The 19,134-nt window shown below is 42.7% G+C and overlaps 1 protein-coding gene across 1 annotated transcript in view; it reads right to left on the bottom strand.

The window, feature by feature from the left end:
- Positions 1 to 4,117: 4,117 nt before the first annotated feature.
- Positions 4,118 to 19,134, bottom strand: part of cpne4b (copine IVb) — a 40,154-nt gene continuing 25,137 nt past the window's right edge. The window contains exons 6-16 of the mRNA XM_018741671.1: positions 18,532 to 18,615; positions 18,050 to 18,139; positions 12,753 to 12,851; positions 12,470 to 12,556; positions 12,101 to 12,160; positions 10,769 to 10,902; positions 9,550 to 9,604; positions 8,818 to 8,869; positions 7,454 to 7,587; positions 6,697 to 6,933; positions 4,118 to 4,249 (exon numbers count right to left, since the gene is read on the bottom strand). Coding sequence (XP_018597187.1) covers positions 4,118 to 4,249; positions 6,697 to 6,933; positions 7,454 to 7,587; positions 8,818 to 8,869; positions 9,550 to 9,604; positions 10,769 to 10,902; positions 12,101 to 12,160; positions 12,470 to 12,556; positions 12,753 to 12,851; positions 18,050 to 18,139; positions 18,532 to 18,615 — 1,164 coding nt within the window. The remainder of the gene's footprint in view (positions 4,250 to 6,696; positions 6,934 to 7,453; positions 7,588 to 8,817; positions 8,870 to 9,549; positions 9,605 to 10,768; positions 10,903 to 12,100; positions 12,161 to 12,469; positions 12,557 to 12,752; positions 12,852 to 18,049; positions 18,140 to 18,531; positions 18,616 to 19,134) is intronic.

Below are 19,134 nucleotides of genomic sequence, written 5' to 3'. Positions count from 1 at the left end.
ACACCTATAGGAATTGTTAGCATCAACTTTCAAGCCTTAATTTACTTCCATTGCTGCAGAACAGCTGTAAGTTGTTAACCCATTACTTCTTCCCTGAAAAAGGCCTTTTTGTATAACTCTGAAATGTACATTATTTCTCAGTTTTTGGTAACCTAATTTTTATTTTTTTTAATTTTTTTAAAAACCTCTGGCAGTTTACCGCTTACCATTTCAGGTTATTTACTGGAATTGAACTACTTAAATTTCGATAAAAACTGGACAAATGGGAGTGTTCTAAAACTTTTGACTGGTAGTGTGTGTGTGTATATATATATATATATATAGTGGCACGCAGCACCGGGGGTTTGAATGGGGCGAAGAGGTACACAGAAGCAGTGCTCATTTCAAACAGTTATTCGAACACCGGCACGCAGGGAAATAATGCTCTTGGTCTGAGGACCCCGTTTCCTCCAGGACCTGTGCGTCAAGCCAGCTTTCCCAGCCTGCTTAGCACACCCAGGCTCTCTTCTCTTTCTCCCCCTGGCAGATGCAATTGCCCCCTTATATTCCCCGTACATCATCAAAAGCCAACCAGTCACATATCCCACTCAAACACAGTAACGCGGGTTGTTACAATATATTTTAAAAAGTCGTTAATAATACACAGTGTGTCCTGACGTTGGTTTGTCATAGTGGGAAAACATGCAGCGGGTGGTTAATTATTACTGTAACTATGCAACTGGGTGTTTTTAATGTGCACCGAGTGCTTGTAGTCCTGATCCACACCCTTAGTTTCTCCCCTGCAGCTCATTTCATCTGAACTAACCCCTCTGACTCTCCCAGCTGTGGCCCCGGTGGCAGGATGGCAGTTGAAGCACAGCAAGAACTTCTGGTCTCTGTCCATCTTCTGGAGGAGACGGGACACATTATGTAGCCTACCTGCAATTGTCGACAGGGTGAGGATGGTTTATTGTAATGCTGGTATTGAATGGAGAGAGATGATATTTCAAAACAGGTTTATTAGGGAAACAAACACACGAACACCTCTAAGAAGAGAAGCACCAAAAAAGAACTCGTATTCTACATCCTGCCTCCTTGTGTTTTCCCCTTAACCAATCCCAGCAATCTTTAAATCTCAAAGACGAAATGTATATTGCAACCTAAATAGTAGATTAAATCATTATATAATTTTATAAACAAGTTATAAACACATTATTGTTAATTCAATTAAGTTAAAACAGCTTTGAAAACATGAAATGCTCTGACAGTTACATTTTACTAACACACGCTCTCCCAAACCGCTTGTCCCAAGTGGGGTCGCAGCAAACCAGAGCCAAACCTGGCAACACAGGGCGCAAGGCTGAAGGGGAGGGACACACCCAGGACAGGACGCCAGTCTATTCCAAGGCACCCCAATCAGGACTCGAACCCCAGTCCCGCCAGAGAGTGAGATCCAGCCAAACCCGCTGCGCCACCGTGCCCCTCTGCAGTTACATTTTAATTTATTGTAATTTAGACCTTGATTTACTGAGTTCAACTCATGAGTAATTTTCTGGAACACATTACCTTGGTAACCTGTGAAAAAGAATAAGGATATACTGTACGGTGAATTATCTGTACAAATTTTCCTACAGTAAATATATTGCAAAAATATAATCAATTGAGCTTGAGTAAAGTGACAAGACATATTCCCAGTTATTAATGATGACACAATGACAGTGAAAAACACAACCAAACCTGTAATGCAGTGTCAAGGTTTATGATAAAGTAATAGATTATGTGGAACCCCATGAAAGAAGTTTTGAGTGTTACAGTTAGAATTATATAAGTGTCAGCGTTTCTGTTTAGTAACAAAGGACAGAAAAAGAGGAGATGTGGAGACGTGGGATTTGATTGCAAATGTGCTGGGAGAAGCTGTGAGTAGGAGCGTTTTAGAAAACCTAGTCTGTATGCAAATGAGCTGGTACATCAGAGGAATGTGCAGCTGTATTTATGAATATTATTCACACTGTGCCAATGTTTTTGACATCGTAGTCTCTTAGAGATGTGATGCTCTTTAAAGAAATCTCACACCTTCTCACACGTTTCATTTTGGTACTTTATTTTTTGATGATTTTCTTTTGTTTTGTCTTGTATTTTAAGGAAATCCTGACACACAACAGCTAGTGAGGAAGTGCACTGCTATGCCAAGGATTTAATCATAGTTTATAATAAAAACATTGTTTTATTGTGTGCTTGGTTAAATTACTTTTATAATGCATTTTTAAATTTTAAAGCCATATAATAATTATAGAACACTGTCAGTCAAATATGATGATAGAACTAAAGCAGCATTAATAAGTACAAGTGGCAATAATGGTGAGAACTCATGAGTTGAGGATTATTGATGGCACCTAAAAAATACTGACAAACAGCAGAAATCCATATATAATACAAAATACAGGAAAGGAGAATCGTTGGCAATCATCATAAAGTATGTCACATGCATATAGTTAAACACTTTCCATGAGCAGCACCTCCAGGAGACCATCAGTGTGCAGGCCAGTGTCCATGACCATCAGTGTCCATGTTCTCTTGGATCCCCTGAGGGTATCTCCTTCTCTCCTCCTGCAGCGTGTTGCTAAGGAGGTTCAGTTAACCCTACAAAGTGCTGCAAATCCATGCAGTCATCAAAGACACTGTTTACATCGTTTATATCTTTTTACAGGTATAAAACCAATCCCATAGCATTCTTGCAGTGTCAGTGGAGACATAGTCTCTGCATCTTGAAATACATTTCAGAATTTTACTGATCATATTTTATTTTATCCCCTTTAGCACTGTTCATTCCTTAACTGGACATGGCTGTGACACACCCTGTTTCTAGTTCTTGTTTGCATCGGGATACCTTAACCTGCCCTCTCCCAGGTTCAGCCCTGGAGGATACCTGTGTGTGTTTTGCTTTTAATTTAATATAAGCTTAACTTAGTTGTGAAACTATACTAATGTAGTTTTTACATCTATTAATGGTTAATATTAGTTAATTAACTGGTCAAGTGTTAAAGGTGGATTTGTAGATACAGGTGTTTATTTGCTTTTGTTAGTGTGTAGGTGAATTATAATCAGTTTTTTTCACATTCAGTTTGTTATTTAGGAATAATTAGTTATCCAAATTTTAAATAAAATAAAATAGGTTAGGGGGCACAGTGGCGCAGTGGGTTGGACCGGGTCCTGCTCTCTAGTGGGTCTGGGGTTTGAGTCCCGCTTGGGGTGCCTTGCGAGGGACTGGCGTCCCGTCCTGGGTGTGTCCCCTCCCCCTCCGGCCTTACGCCCTGTGTTGCCAGGTAGGCTCCAGTTCCCTGCGACCCCACATGGGACAAGCGGTTCAGAAAATGTGTGTATGTAAAATAGGTTAATAGCATGATTTTTGCCATTTTTAAGATGATCATTTTAAAGAGGAGCAGTGTCTTTTTCTTACAATGAGAATTTAATTAACACCTCAAGTGAGGTGACTGATATTAATCTGAACTGATATACAAACTACCATAATCAAATGTTCCCTAGAGCTCAGAATTGGGATCTTCTGATTTACCTCATTAACTCCTATTGTTAATGCAGTCCCTTTACCTGGCACCCTGTCATGATAAAACTTGAGACAAAGTGCAAAAGTAAGAGTTTGCCTTTGGAGTTTGCCTTGGAAGTAAGTGTCTGTAAAGTGATGCTGCCAGGTGCAAGTGTCCACCGAAGCCGAAACAGTGCATCAGAGTCTATGTAAAACAGCTTCTTGTTTATTGTTCACATGCAAAATACAATCAGTGTATCTGCTTAGGTCTGAAAAGAAAAATATTGGAGAGCAGATGGTTCTAGTACAGATATATCTATATTGACTCTCATTGTAGATCCAAAATGCCTTAAAATGTAAGAATATTTAGAAATTTAGCAAAATTTGAACAAACCTGTAGAAAAAACAAAAAAACAAATACCCCATACGTGTGAGTCAGCATGCTCTTATTTAAAGAAGTCAGTTAATTTCTTTATGATGATATTATTTCTATATACAAATGTCCTCAAGGAATACAACTGTGTTATACATGCAAAAATTTTCTGAGTTAAAAATAACTACTATTTGTTAAGAACTATGTGAAGTTGTGCAACAAGATCAGGGGCTGAACGTCCTGGAAGACTCGTAGTCCGAGAGACCCTTGGGCTTGATCCCCTTACTGTTGTAGTAGTCCACCACTTGGTTAGGCACCTCGGCTAGAACGCTCTTGGCCAGAGCTGCGGGAGATGCCTGAAATGCAGACAAGCTGTCTTTACATGGCATTCTGTGTCATTAACCTTTCATGGGCAAACAGGTGACAAGGTCTTCAGCTCAGAACCCAGAGTAGCAGCAGTGCAGCTTGGGTTTGAAAGATCAGTGATACAATCCCACATATGTATGTTCATAGGGATGGAATTAAACTGCCCACAAAAGACTGGGCTTCAGTTTATACTAATGATGCATCTCATCTGTGTGTTTGAGTGTGTGTGTGTTACTTTTTTCTTTGTAGAAGACTCCAGGTCCACTGCTGTGTGTTTAAGCCCAGATAAATGAACCTCATAACTACACTGTGGAAAGGAGCTGTTCCATCAAAGGAGAGAATCTCAGGGCCATGACAAACTACTACTCAGCAACAAACAGTGGTGTATGGATCATGTTACTGTGGCAAACTCTCAGTGCTGCCATTTTCTGCTGAAAAGCAGGGCACTTGGTAGGCTGGATGTTTCCATGCTCCCAGCATTGCTGTTCACCACTATGAAGGACCCCAAACCCCTAACCCTGAATTCTAAATTCCAAACTTCAAACCTCTTTAATAAGGGTGCAACCATAGAATTTTTATTTTTCAAAATTACTCAGAGCATACACACATTTTTTGATTCCCCTTAACAAACCTTAACAAGGATAATAATAATAATTTGCAAAACCAATGTGAAACATCAAGGTGGAAGGTATGGATATATGGAGGTATGGTGGAAGGTTTTTTACAAGTTATAATAATAATAATAATAATAATAATAATAATAATCCACCTGGAATACGTGTCTTTGAATTGAGAGGAGACCCACACAGGGAGACACGCAAATTGCATACACACTGAGCTGGAGTCAAACCCATATCTGAACCCACAACACAGGAGAAGTGAGGTGTTTTCAGCTATTTCTAAAGCTGGATATATGTACTGGAGCAGCTGTGGTTAAGAATCTTTTGTACAGTAGGGTGACCCCCCCATAAGCCCTTGTCATTCCCTGCTAATCTTTCTTGTACTTGGTCTGCTGGGCTGGCGCTGTCTGAGCTTAGTGCATCTGCTCATTCTCAGAGTGCAGTGCGGTGCTCAAGAGCAGAAGAGCAAGCAATGAGACGAGTGGCCTAGTCATGCCCTTGTCCTGTAGGCTGTGGGTTCGGCGCCCACATAGGACCCTTTGCTTCCATTCTGCTTTAGTTTTGTTTCCATTCGGCAAGCTGATCAGAGAGCTGCTCAGTTACTTTAGAAAAAACTACAAAGCAACAAGCAGCCAAGTCACTCTGCACACATTCACACAGATGCTGGAAGATGTAGAAACACACATCTCGTGTCACATGTCAGTGACAGACAACATGTAACACTAAAGAGACACATACAAAATATGTGGAAGCAGGAATAAGAAACACTCGCCCTCATTCCTTCTCATCTTTCTCCTGATCCACATGACAGGAACCCCTCGAGTGCCTGGCTTTACCACGGTAACCTCACCAAGAGCAGCTCACACACTGATGTTGGTCCCTTTCTTAGCTGGGACTGAATCAGGTGTTTCTGTCACAGTTTGTGTTGGAAGTCTTCGGAGAGCACAGTTCATGTGCTCTGTAGATATTCAGATTTTTGTTAACCTGTCAAAGTCAGCAGGTGGCACAGTCGTTAAGCACACCCTGTTGTTCAGCCACAGGAGGCTACTCCTCAAGCAAGATACCTCCAATTTCTCCAGTAAAAAGACTCACCTGTATGAATGCATAAGATGTTTAAGTTGTTTTGGACAAACTCACAAAAGAATACCTTCATCCACCAAACCAGACTATGGCTATTTGGAGATTCATGTAACACCCCATTCAATTTAAAAGGCATTTATTCATGTTTACGAGGATTGATGAGAGCCACCACGCGGTCAGGTACAGGTTGGCTCATGTTGCATTAAGTTCTCAACCTCCATTAGTTTCTGTGTATTAGTTCCATCAGTTATAATCCCAGTAGTCAGAACCCCTTTTGGACTGTCCAAACCATGTCCTCTTGATCATTGAGCATCAGTTTGCTTTTTTTGCATTAAAGGATGAATTAATACATAAACACTGAGTATCATATGTATGTATGCTTTGTGAGCATTGAATACAATTGTAACAGGTACGAAAGAGTTGAACAAGGATAGGTAAGACTGTGGGTTCAAACTGGTTCACGCTGTGTGGAGTCTGCATGTTCTCACCGTATTTGTGTGGGTTTCCTCATACATGAGTTTCAACTGAAGTGTAACTGTAAATTGCCCTGTAGTGTGTGTGTGTGTTACGTTGCTGCAATATATAAATGTGCAAATAACTAGAGATGGTTTACTGTAGTGTATCTAACACTGTAAAGGAAGATGTCACTTTGGAGAAAAGTGTTTACTACATTAATAAATGCAAATATACATAACTACACGTATAATAAATGTACAACTAAATGAGCTCAAACTTACATGCTTAAAATTGCGGAAGGGGACAAACTGGACGATGTCCCTGAGGACGGGCTCCCCCTTGGGGGAGCGCAGGATACCATCGTCGCCGTCCAGCATCTGCATGTCGCTGAAGTCAGCATTGCCTATGCCCACGATGATGACGGACATGGGCAGGTGGGAGGCATGTACAATGGCCTCTCGGGTATCTGCCATGTCCGTGATGACGCCATCCGTAAGGATAAGTAGTATGAAGTACTCCTGCAGACAGGAGGAGAGGCGCCAAAAACTGCAAGTGTGACTCCCAACACAGCCTGCTCTTGTACCCTTGAGCGAGAGGTTCATCCTGTATTACTTCTTAACTTTTAGGTTTTGTAAAGTGCATGAAAGAGTCTCCTAAAAACCGAACACTGTAACATTTTGGAAAGGAACAAAACAGAGTATTACATGGTCAGAGGTGATAACGGCCCTTATTTGTACAAATCCTACTCAGCTCTAGAGAAACAGATCTGGTGTAGCCGTATATTTGTCCTGACGCCATTTTTGGTTCTTGCTCAAGTGTACAATTCATGCAGATTTCACCCATCACCATGTTTATAAATATGGGTTTTAGCTGAAGCACAAAGACACTTGAGCATCACAGGTGAAGATATTTTACTACAGATGTGTGAAATAGGCATCAATACACCAGTAAACCAAGATGCACAGAAATGGAAGTATAATCATTTTGGATCAACTTTGACATAGTAATAAAAATGATGGCAGAGAGGGGAGATCTCACCATGGCCTCCTTTGTGTGCATCTCCTCGGAGGCGGAGCTGGCAACCTTCTGGATGATAGGTGCGATGTTGGTGGGGCCGTATAGCTGGATTTTGGGGAGGCAGTTCTGATAGGCATCCACAACCCCCTGTATGCCTACAACACGGCATAGCATGAGATCCCTGTACAGCAGCTATGAAGATGCAGGGGCCACATCAAGAATTTCATCTAGGGCCTCATCAAGGGCTACATCCCAGCTGGCAAAACTATGAATTTTCTTGATCGGTGTTGGAACTACAGTAGGATGATTGTTGTGGCAACACTGGGATTGTCACCGATGTTCTTGGGATGGAATGTTTTTGCATTCACACTGAATACTCTGAGCACCAGTGGGATCAGCTGCCTGTGCAAATGGGGAGGTTCGAGACCTCTGGCATCCTTAGGTGTCACATAATAGATCAGCTGCAATGAATGAAGATCAGTCACAGGGTGTAATGTTGCTTGCAGGGATGATACTGTTTTCTCTTTGAAAGAATTTTGAAGTAAAGAATGTGAAACACACAAACATTTGCCACTGCAAAGGGTCAGACAGATAAAAATGTTCAGACAATGTTCAAATGTTCTCTGCCAGTCTGCCTCCATTATCAGGAGGCAATCGAATGGACTGCTAGGGTGCATCGTGGTACTCAAAGCAGGGGGCTGATTGGTCCCCACAGCAGCTATACATCCAATCAGCACTGAGAGAGTGCTATGGCCTTCCCAGGTCAGGTCACCTGGCCATACATGTTAGCGCTGCTGTATTTTCTATGTATTTTGTGTAGCGCTGAGAAGCCATGTATTCTGGAGGAATATATTAATCTTTCATTAATATTACTAAAATGTGGGTTTTAATGCCGCTTGAAAATCCCTTTTGAATAAACTTTTTCGGGCTAGACGGATAATAAAAAAATAAATATACTTTTCAAGGTGGTAAAATATTACCTGGCCTCTTTTCTGTCTCTCTGACCTCTCTGAACACAGATCATTTGTTGAACATTTCAGCAGGAGTTGGTTACAGTTATTTATGCCTACAGTAGCACTGTGCCACTGACTCCTGTGAACAGTCTGTGCCATGCCACTTAGCTTTTCTTCCAGAAAGACCACTTTCCTTTAACTTGCTGAAGACAGACACAGAGGAGCCATATTTTACAGCTCACCTCACTGCTGCTCATCCGCATAAAATCACTGCATTCTTTTAGCGTTCAGAACGCACCCACTGCATGTGGCCTGTGGTCTTTCAGAGTCAATCCAGGCAGTAAAGGACATGAAGTGAAGAACATTCCAGCACAATTTCAGCCTTTGACAAAAATTCATGTTATGGAAAAGCCCTTCAGCAACAACACCTACCAGCACATTCTGGGTTTTCTTCATCGAAGTTGACAGCAAAGTCGTGAGAAACCTGTGAGACAGGAAACGAGTCTCCTCATTGCAATGGAAAAGCACATTTAGCACCAGAGAATTAATATGTCTCAGAAACATACCCTGACAATGCAGCCAGGCAGCAGTTCCTGTACAGTGAAGCAAACTGCTTACTTATCCTCTCTCAGAAAGGTTAGTGATGCTGTTCCAGGTCTAGCGATTTATCATTTACAGCCACACAGTGCCAGGTGATGGCTTGGATGCGCTTGCTGGAAACTAGTGCCCTTTCTCATCTGATAAGTGATGCAGTGGTTAGTGCTGCTGCAGCTCCATGTGGAAGCTGCAAGTTGAAATCCCAACTCTTTTGGAGTAAAGTTTCCACTGAATGAAAAAATGTATGATGATGTAAGTAGAAGAGTACTTGTGTCTCTCTCTTTTTCTGTTGCTGTGACCCAGTGCTATTCATGAAACAGATTTAAAAAAATGACAAATGGGTGTGTGACAACTGTGGCTTTACAATAAAATGACACATAAAAGTAAAAAAAAGAAAATGTAAAATTGCCTCTAAATCTTGGGTTCCCCACTGTATTTCTTTAATAACACCTTCACAAACGGGAGGTGCTGGGCCACCTACTTTTAGCAGGTGTACAAACTTCTGTCTGGCACTGTTCATCGAACATCATAAGGGTAAACACAGTGTTGGAGATGCAGGACCTGTACCTTAAAGTCTGGTGGGATCTGCGCTCCAAAGCCAAAGGCCGGGAACATTTTGTCACTAGGAGTGAAGAGACTGATATGAGCAGAGGGCTGGACATGCATGTTCACACACCACTTGTAACTAGGACAGTTTGTGAACCTTCACCTCGCCAGTTTCCAGCCAGCCACCCTGGTTCAGATTGCCTGTTCAGCTCTCAGTACGCACTGGAATTTCCCTACTGTACTCGTCAGGCTCTTAGTCCCAAAGTGGGAATACTGCAGGTTCCCAGCTGGTCATTAGTCACTACTCTGTGTCTGTGGTGTCTGCAGTGTGACTCTTCGCTCTGTGCATGTACAGGTTGAGCCCACAGAGTGTTTGAACCTCACCCCTGGTCCAGGTGCTCCTGTTAGAAGTTCACACTGATGCATTACTCTGTACAAGGCATGTATCCAAAACATATGACTTACTTTTTACGGTATCGGTTCAGAGCAAAAACCTGAATCAGAAGTATTACAGAAGATACTACAAAAATGTCTCCATCCAGGAGACATTCCTGGGATAGCAGGGGGTGTAGTGGTTAAAGCTGTCACCTTAACATTGAGAGGTTCAAATCACATTCCTGCTGTAGTACTGCAGATTAAGGTATCTGTCTTGAAATCATACAGTATACATACCTACAGCTGTATAAATGTGTAAATCATGGTTAGTAGTTTAATGTGCAAACCTAGTATTGCAGATTGTTTTGGAGAAAGACATCAGCTAAATGTGAAAGGAAATAACACCATGTTCCCTTTTTGACAATGTATAAATAATAATAAATAATTGGCTATGTAGGAGCCCAAATAACTACAAGTGCTAGACAGTATAAAATACCACTGTGATTTGCTTTCAGGGAAATTTGCCACTGAAACCTACAGACACAGTCTGCTGTGAGAAAGGGTTAATTTTTGTTCCAGAAGATGACAGTGGCTGTTAATTCATCCTCAGTCACAAAAAAGTGTGTTAATGGACACTGACCACAGTTGTGTGACCCTCCAGGGCAGTACTTTTAATTAATTCCAGCAGGTTTCCCAGTAATTCTGTGAATTTAGTTGTGATACTAAGTGTAGTTTCTGTCCCCAGAATGAAGCAAAGCTGCTGAACTTGGCCCTTCAGTGCTTGTCATCCATCTCACTTCTCTCCAGTCAAGGCCAATGTCAACTGCACCAGTGTTACTACAGTATTGTTCAACTGTAGTCTCACCTGTCGTAGTCTTGGCAGATCTCGCCGACGGCAACCAGTGCCTTTAAATACTCATTGGGCTGATACGGGTGGATATAGTGCAGCGAGCAGCTGTTTCGGGGGTCCCCGTTAGATGCTGTGAAGTCGATTGCTACCTGGAAGGAAGAGTGGCACTCACTCGATGCCTGCCCTGCTAATTACAGTTAATTTATGCATCATCTTGCAGAATTACAAGGACATGAGGCTTTATTTATAGAACAGCCGATGGTTCAGTGCTTGAGGATGAGGAGTTCTGCTGTCTGCAGCGGGTGGTTAGACATCATTTTCATGTAAATGACCAAACTTTTGAGCTCATAACTCAGAAAACAGCACCAGGTGGCCTATACTGTAAAGTCATATTCTGTCAGAATTTGGTTCATTTGCATAACGATCCCCCATTCCCAACCCAGCAGTTACCCAAGTTCTACCCTCTAGATCTGTATTCACTTCTGTGGAAATTAATTAAATGACTGATACAGACAGTATGATGTACGTATACTATATTTTTCCCAATAGAGAGCTACTTTTCATGTGTTGATAGCAAAGAAAATCACCATGCTCTGCACCTGAGGTGTTCACCTGCATGGGTGTGCCCACGATTCCCTGTGATTCTTCCCTTCCCAAATGGTGGTGGTCCAGTGGTTGTAAAAGTATCACTTCCATTAGAGTATAATGTGTACACTTTGAGCTCACCCTTAAAACCAAGAAAAAGCATGAAATGTCCAGAAAATGTGTTTAGAGTATTTTGGAAAATGTATGTATTTGTTACAGAGTATCTCTTTACAGTCTTTACACTTACACTCCACCATGTTTAAAATGCACTGAGTTCATTTACATACTCAGATCTAAAGGTACACTGCTCAGAAAATTTTACCAATGGTTAAATATTTACTTTGGAGCTGCAAATCATTCAATTCATGTGTGTTTTGTCAAACTGCCCAGATTTGGAACTTAATGAAATTAAGTATTGTTTTCAAAATTCTCATAAGTCTCATAAGTCTCTTTCAGACATTAAAGTTTATTTGGCTAAACACTGATGATGCTGATGGAAGGAACAGGTTAGAAACTTTTAGGTTATACCTTACACATTTATGTATAATATAATGCATTTTGTGCATTCTTTGATTAATTATATTAATATTTTTATAGGTATCATTTCTATGATATTTTACTTATATTTTGGATTCCTTCAGTGCACCTGTTTAATCAGTTCAGAAGAAACATTTGGAAAGTACATTATTCACTCATTCAAGGTGTCAAATCCCTGGTAAAAGAGAAGCACCAGAGTGAAACCAGCAGGTTCAAGGTACTCACTGTGAACTGGATCTGACAGCCACCCATGATATAGTCCAGGAAGGAGTGCATCTTGATGATCTGCAAAAGATTTCAGCCCGTCTCCAAAATCTGTGTACATTTTTACACAGCTTTTAACACATTCCCCCTGTTTTTATTACACATCATGCTATTAAACTCTGTGAGGATGCGCTTGTCCAGGTGTGTGAGGTAGCAGCTGCAAACAACAAAGGGATGTGGAGCAGGTCTGCTGCAAAGATGTGTCAATGAAATTACACTATAGGAGTTACTGCATTATGGACCTGCCAATACACACCTTCACATGCTCAGACGAGTTGACAAACTAAGCAGAGGAGACAGAGCCACAGTGGGAGCGACGCCTAGCGGTACCTTGCACTGGTTCAGAATGACGATGCCCGAGTTCCTGTAGTTCTTCTTCTTCACCTGGTACTTGGGGTTTATGCACTCCCACTGGACCTGGGGCAGAAGGAACATGGGTGCAGCTAACAAAAAACATGACGTGCATCTAGTGATGATAATTGAACCATTTTATAAAGTTTTTTTTAGAAAGGAAGAACTTTAAAGATTTCATCTGATGCACAACTTACAAAGTTGTGTTTTTTCTTTATTTATTTTAATGTAAGACAGAAATGATACCTTTCAGGAGTGTTACCTGTCTTCCGTCCATTGCTCCTCTCATCTCTTTGAACGTGGTCTGGAACTCCCCGATAAAATCGTGCTTCCCGTTGGAGTCCCAGTCCCACACAATGCACTGCAGTGGGAGGACACAGAGAAACACAGAACAAGAATACAATTCATCAGTGTAAAACACTGATGGGACAGGGGATACCAACAGCCATGCTGTGAGCAGTAACTGACCTGTGGCAGTGCTGCAGCAGCACAGGCTCGTGTTTAGAAAAATGTAAATAATACTATTCCACTATCATACTATTATTCTAGTCTGGTACTTTTGCCAGACAACTGGGTTATGAAAAATGAGTTATGAGACCCACTAAATTAGATGCTTGGATCCTGGACTATAACTTTTGTCCTTACTGACACTAGTTCTGTCTGTTATTCAGACCCCCAAAGGTTTATTTTTTTCCCCCATTTCTTAGGATTTGGACCTGATGTGATGATTTTCTCCAGTGGAACTTACAATGTTTAACTTACAGTTATTACCCATTTATACAGCTGGGTAATTCTACTGCAGTGATTCAGGGTAATTACCTTGCTCAAGGGTACTACAACTTGAGGTGGGGATTGAACCTGCAACCTTCAGATGTAGAGGCAGTAGCACTAACCACTACACTATCAGCTATATAGAATAAAGAGAAAATAATCATATAAACTACAACCTGCAGAAATCAAGGCAAATATCTGTTTAAAAACCCCAGAAAAGCCATGTTGTTTTTCATTGTTTCAAAAACCTGCTTTGCATCTGAGGCGCCACTTCTTTATGACAGTGTGAAGGAATGAAGTCACTGCAGTACTTGACTAAGGTGCCCTCAGAGCAGCACCGGGCAGGATAGTGATTGAGTGTGTCTACCAAGACACAACAACCAGGGCAACAGAGCTCAGCACATATCTCCCCTGGTGGATACCCTTAGTCAAGGGTCTCTGAAGCTTCATGAGTGCAGTGACTGCTGTGCAGGGCAAGTACACTGCAGCTCAGAGAGAGCAACTGTACGCAAGTTCCATGAAGCTGCTGCTCATGCATCATTAATAAAGCCATGTTGGTAGGGGGTAGTCCACATTTGAAAGCATATTGAAATATTAATACAAAGATGGGGCGGCTGACTTATCGGTTGCCGTAGTGCAGCTAAGATGAATACAAACATTATTTTCCCCCACATCTCTTTTTATACATTTACAAGGCGTGTCGGCTTCTGCCTTGTTAAATATTTCCACTGATTTCCTGTAGTGGGAGACTTGGGTTCCACACTTCAATGTGAACATTTAGACAGTTGCTTAGTTTGAAACAATTACAGCTTGATGCCATTTGCTGTTAGCCTCAGTCATGTTTGTACATTATCAGCTCAGTCAGTTGTCAGCAGCACAATTTCTGAAACGGTCCTTCTCAAAATAAACACATTTATGTGCATCAGTTTCTCTGGTTCTGTCTCAGGATCCCAGGCCCCCAAAGCTCATGGTTCGATGACTGCAATGTGACGTGACACACTGTGAAAGTAGCAAAATGGGCAATCATCTCAGATCTCAGTTTATTAAGCTAGATGGGCTTCGGTGCACCCTTTGGTCACAGGGTCGTTTTCTAGCATTCCCCGCCAACATCGACATGGTCAGTTAGGAAGTGGCTGAAAGAAAGTCTCAGGGTCCTGGGCATACTATCGGCCAGGAGGAATCGGAGCAAAATCAACAAAGGAGGAAAAGAACACAAGCAGAACATAGCTGGAGGTCAACTGCATCGTGAAGAGGTTTCATAGAAGGATACCTTCTGCAGCTGAAGACCAGATGGGGTCAAGAGGACCATGAGGTAATCAAGGACTACCTGGGGTACCAGAATGATTCAATAGGCTAGTTAGGGTCTAAAATAATAAGAATATATGACTTCACATGAAGTCTGAGAAACAGGGACTATGCTTCCAACAGCCCACTAAATGTACAGTTCAGTAAATATATAGTATGTTAAATAAAAAGTCTAGTAAAATACAGTGCAATACATAGACAGTCCAGGAAATATACAATGACAGAAACAAGAGCCATCAGTTTCCTCATCGTCCACACAGTCCTGACAACCACAGAAAGTAGGAAACCCACAGTTTGCTTGCTTGTTCTCCTGAATTCATTTTTGATGACGCTCCATCGAAAACTTCCTCCTCTTTCACACCAGCAGTAACTGAGAAAAAGATAAGGATAAACTCAAGTGTGGGGAAAAAAAATGCCAGAAGTTTAAAATAAAAGTGAGATCCTGCTGATGATGAAACTATGAAGAGGTGTGGGCTCACCATCTAGGGATCTCCAGAATTCTTCACAATATTCTTCTCTTTATTTTTGAAGGTCCTGCCTCTATTCTCAGCAAGCCAACTGTGTGTGCGTGTTTGTGTGTACATTGCACAGTTCCAATCTACATGAGCATCTCATCAGACCTTCAACAGAGTCTTTTCACTTGAGAATCTAACTGAGATGATAATAACACATGGACACATATGTTGTTAAGATCTCCCCACATAACGAACTGCTGAAACAAACTGTGAGTCACAATTCTTCCTTCGGATCATATGAAAAAACAAGATATGTACGTTTGCATTAGAGAGTTATATTGCTTTTTCACCACCCCCAGCAAACAGTTAGCAAAGCAATAAAAGGCGAATGAGATGTTTCCAACATGGCACACTTGACATGCGATGCACCAATCTTTGCTCTTTCAGTTCAGGGAAGTACTGCACTCAAGGTACTATAACAGGAGGTGAAATCTGAACCCAAGTCTTTTTTTGGCAAGGTTCTAACAACTATGCTGCACAATAAAAAGACCATGAGGGTGCCAATTGCTTGCAGTCCTGTTCCTCAGCCGTTGGCTAATGATGCCTGATGGACTTCATCACCTGAAGAGATAGACAGGTGGAATATGTGACCGCAGTTGGTCCGTCTTGACCACCAGGGGCACTCCGCTGATGACAACTGCCTCCTCTCGCATCACAAGGACAGCCTGTTTGGACTCCAGACAGACCAAGATTGCCACATCAAGTGGACATACCTTCACAAAGACACAGACACGCAGCTTCCAACACAGTTCATTGCAGAGCTGCACTGGATTCAGGAGATGAGAGTGCTGAGCAAGGAGAAGACCTCCATCCGGGGACACCGGGGACACTATCTCACAATGCATTACTTTCACACAGCCCTTAATGAGGCCCTCAGTGTCTGACGGGCACAGGTCTTGTTTATGTTTATTAAATATATAATTGCTGCTATAACTGTAATACCTGCACTGGGACATTTAGAGAATTCCAGTAGGAGCTTGGATTATAGCACAGTGCTGGTCCAGCCTTGGACCAACAGCTGGTCCAACAGCCCTTCCTTTTTTTTTTGCTCTATTTATTGGCTCATTAGTTGTTGGTATTGAGAGTGATTTACACTTGCAGTTTCACAGCACATATCTGGTTACATGTTTACACATGAACCATTTTAACTTGATTCTTCTCTGAGGAACTAAGCACATACGCTGCTCCAGGTGGTGCTGCTTGCCGGCGACTGTCGCGTCCCACGGGGTCACTGCCCCTCCTGGTCAGAGGCAGCGCCACTCAGTGCCGCTAGGTAACACTCACGTATCACTTCACAGTCTCATTGGACACGGAGGTATAAAAGGAGCCAGCAGAGCAGAACCATTTGTGGATTCTTAATCAGCGGTTCTATTGTGCTCTCTTGGTGATTAGTAGTCTCCTGTTTCCTAGGTGTTTACATTCCAGTCCCGAGTGCCTGTCCTGTCAGTTCCTGCCTCTTGTTCTCCAGTCCTGGTCCAGTGTTCCAGTCCGGTATTTCGTCACGTCTCGGGGTTGCGGTCATACTCACAGAGTATCGTTTCACTGTTCACCGTAGTTCAAACACCGTGTGTGTTTCCTGGTCTCGTGTTTCCTGTTTCACTTCCACCGAGTGTCTTACAGTACGCACAGTGCACTTTTAACATCACCCTGCACGTGAGGTCATTTTACGTTTCGTCCGTGTTCGGACGTAATAGCAACGCGCGTCCGTGTCAGACTCCCGTCCGGACGCTACACCGACAGTAAGATACAAAACTGTAAGCCATCAGGCAGCACAGCCGTGACTGATAAACGATCTCGGGTGTCATGTGCTGCGTTGTTTGTTTCTCAAAACACAGTGTTAATTTGAGTGACGTAGTGGAACTGATGGCAGTTGAGCCTAAACCTGTCAGCTGTCCGCCCACTGGCTCATCACCCTTTAACCTGGTTATTTGTTCTTGTTCCTGCTTGTCATCCCTGATCTTGGCTCATTGGCAGAGCGGTGAACAGACATCAGTGTGACACTGGCTAATTGTGCTGAAAGGTGTCAAGTGTGATCACACGGCCCAGGGAGGCACTGCTGCTGCCATACTGAGTGCTCTCTCACAGAGTACAAGCTCAAAACTCCCCTGGGGGCCAAACATCACCATTGTGCATTTAAACCATTCAAAAGCACAGTCTACAACACAGACTTGATATTGATAAAGTGCTGCTGTCAGTGTATTTTAATTTTCTGTTTGACCAGCACATTGCTGTCACGAGAATTCCTGTTCATGAGCTCTTGACACCGTACCTGCTGTTACATTACTGACCAGCAGACAGCAGTGATAAACACTGCAGGTACTACAACTGCACCATGAATCATTTTCATAAACCAGAATTCCTGCCGTCCGACAGGGAGCAGACAGTGTGGCAAGGGGGCACTGTCTGGGGGGTAGACTGCCTCCGACCCTGCACTTATTGACTGTGGCTCCACATCATGGAGGGCTTTGGGAACACAGATGGACGAGTGCATGTATGACTCACAGACATCACAGTTTCACGTTCATGTAAGTTTGTTCCACAATTTAATTTACTTAGCGTGTGAAAGCCTGGTGACATGTGACGCTGGTCAAATCACCACCCGGTGTCCTCACCCCCACATGAAAAAAGTGATCCCACACGGTAAGTTGAGGTGTCACTGTTTCCCACATGGCTACTGCACCAAGGCACTTGTCCAGGAACACAGTGTGACCACAGTCTGTGACCAATGCTACCCCCCCCCGGAGTCCCCTGACACACAGAGTGCCATTACTGCAAGTCATAAGTGGTCCCTGCATCACCACATGGCAGCCACGTCACTGGGGGGCTGTGGTAACGTCAACACCTTGCTCAAAACTGGTCATACGTGCGTGCACGCAGTGGGACATGTTGAATTCGACGGAGGCCCCAGTTACAAGCGTAAACATGTCTGCTCCTTTAATCATCAGGCCTTTGCTCTCAAAGTCCTTACCTTCAGCTCACGGTCATTATCGCCACTGCACAGAGTATTGAGTGACACCTTGAATGTCTTCCAGATGGGGTTCAGATTGTTCATTACGGTCTGTGAAACACACAAATGTCACCATTAATCACTGGTCATCTGATAATGTGAAGTGACAGAGCCAGTTAGAGACTCTTTGCTCAGCTCCAGTGACCATGTTCAAGAGGGACTTTGGCTCCTGGGATTCCACCTGTATCCAGCCAGTGGTACACATCAAATCTAATAGTTCATTAAGTTTGGGGGCACCTCCCCTTTATCTTACAGTGTTGTGTGTGGCAGTGACAGTTTTGAATACAGCTGGGCGAGTTTTCTCACACAGACATTTGTGCTGACTGAGTGTGTGTACAGTGTGTCATGTCCTGTCCTCTTACAATCATCTCCTTCACTATGGGTGACAGACCCTCGCCAGCCTGTAAGAATCATGGAAATGGCACCCAGACAGGACCTCTCACCTCTGTCCTGTGCACCAGTGAGCTGCTTGAGTCGTCGTTTATTCGGAATATTTCCAAGAAGGGGTCTGACTTGCTGAAGAAGTCCTGTGGGGACACAAAAGAAGAGCTGAGACTTTTCTCCTTCCTGTCCACTGTCAGGTGATTGTTTTTATGCAAACAAATGCTTTGCATCTCAAGCTAAGCACAATGAAACTTAGATGAACTGATAACATCTCAAAACTATCCAGGCATCGATACTTGACCAAAAATACATTATGAAGTTATGATGTGGGAGTTCTCATTACCTGGACTGACTCGATGAGGTCACTTCACTGACACACAGGATGCAATATTATGATGTACTGAAATACAGGGATGGCTGGTAGTGTAGTGGTTCCTGCTGCTGCTGCCTTTAGGCCCAAAGGTTCCTCTAGCTGTAGTACCCTTGAGAAAAGTACTTACCCTGAAAAGTGCTCCAATGAAAATTAACCAGCTATATAAATGGATAACTAATCATAGGTTGTTAAATAATATAAGTCGCTTTAAAGAAAAGTACGAGCTAACTGTAAACATGCTGTCCTTTTGGGGTTAGCTGGTAGCATAGTCAGGGCTGCTGCCTTTGGA

The sequence above is a fragment of the Scleropages formosus genome, chromosome 23 (assembly GCF_900964775.1).
Source record: "Scleropages formosus chromosome 23, fSclFor1.1, whole genome shotgun sequence".
NCBI classification, from domain to species: Eukaryota; Metazoa; Chordata; class Actinopteri; order Osteoglossiformes; family Osteoglossidae; genus Scleropages; species Scleropages formosus.
Note: the sequence above shows the minus strand (reverse complement) of the source record. Positions and strands in the feature narration are given on the sequence as shown.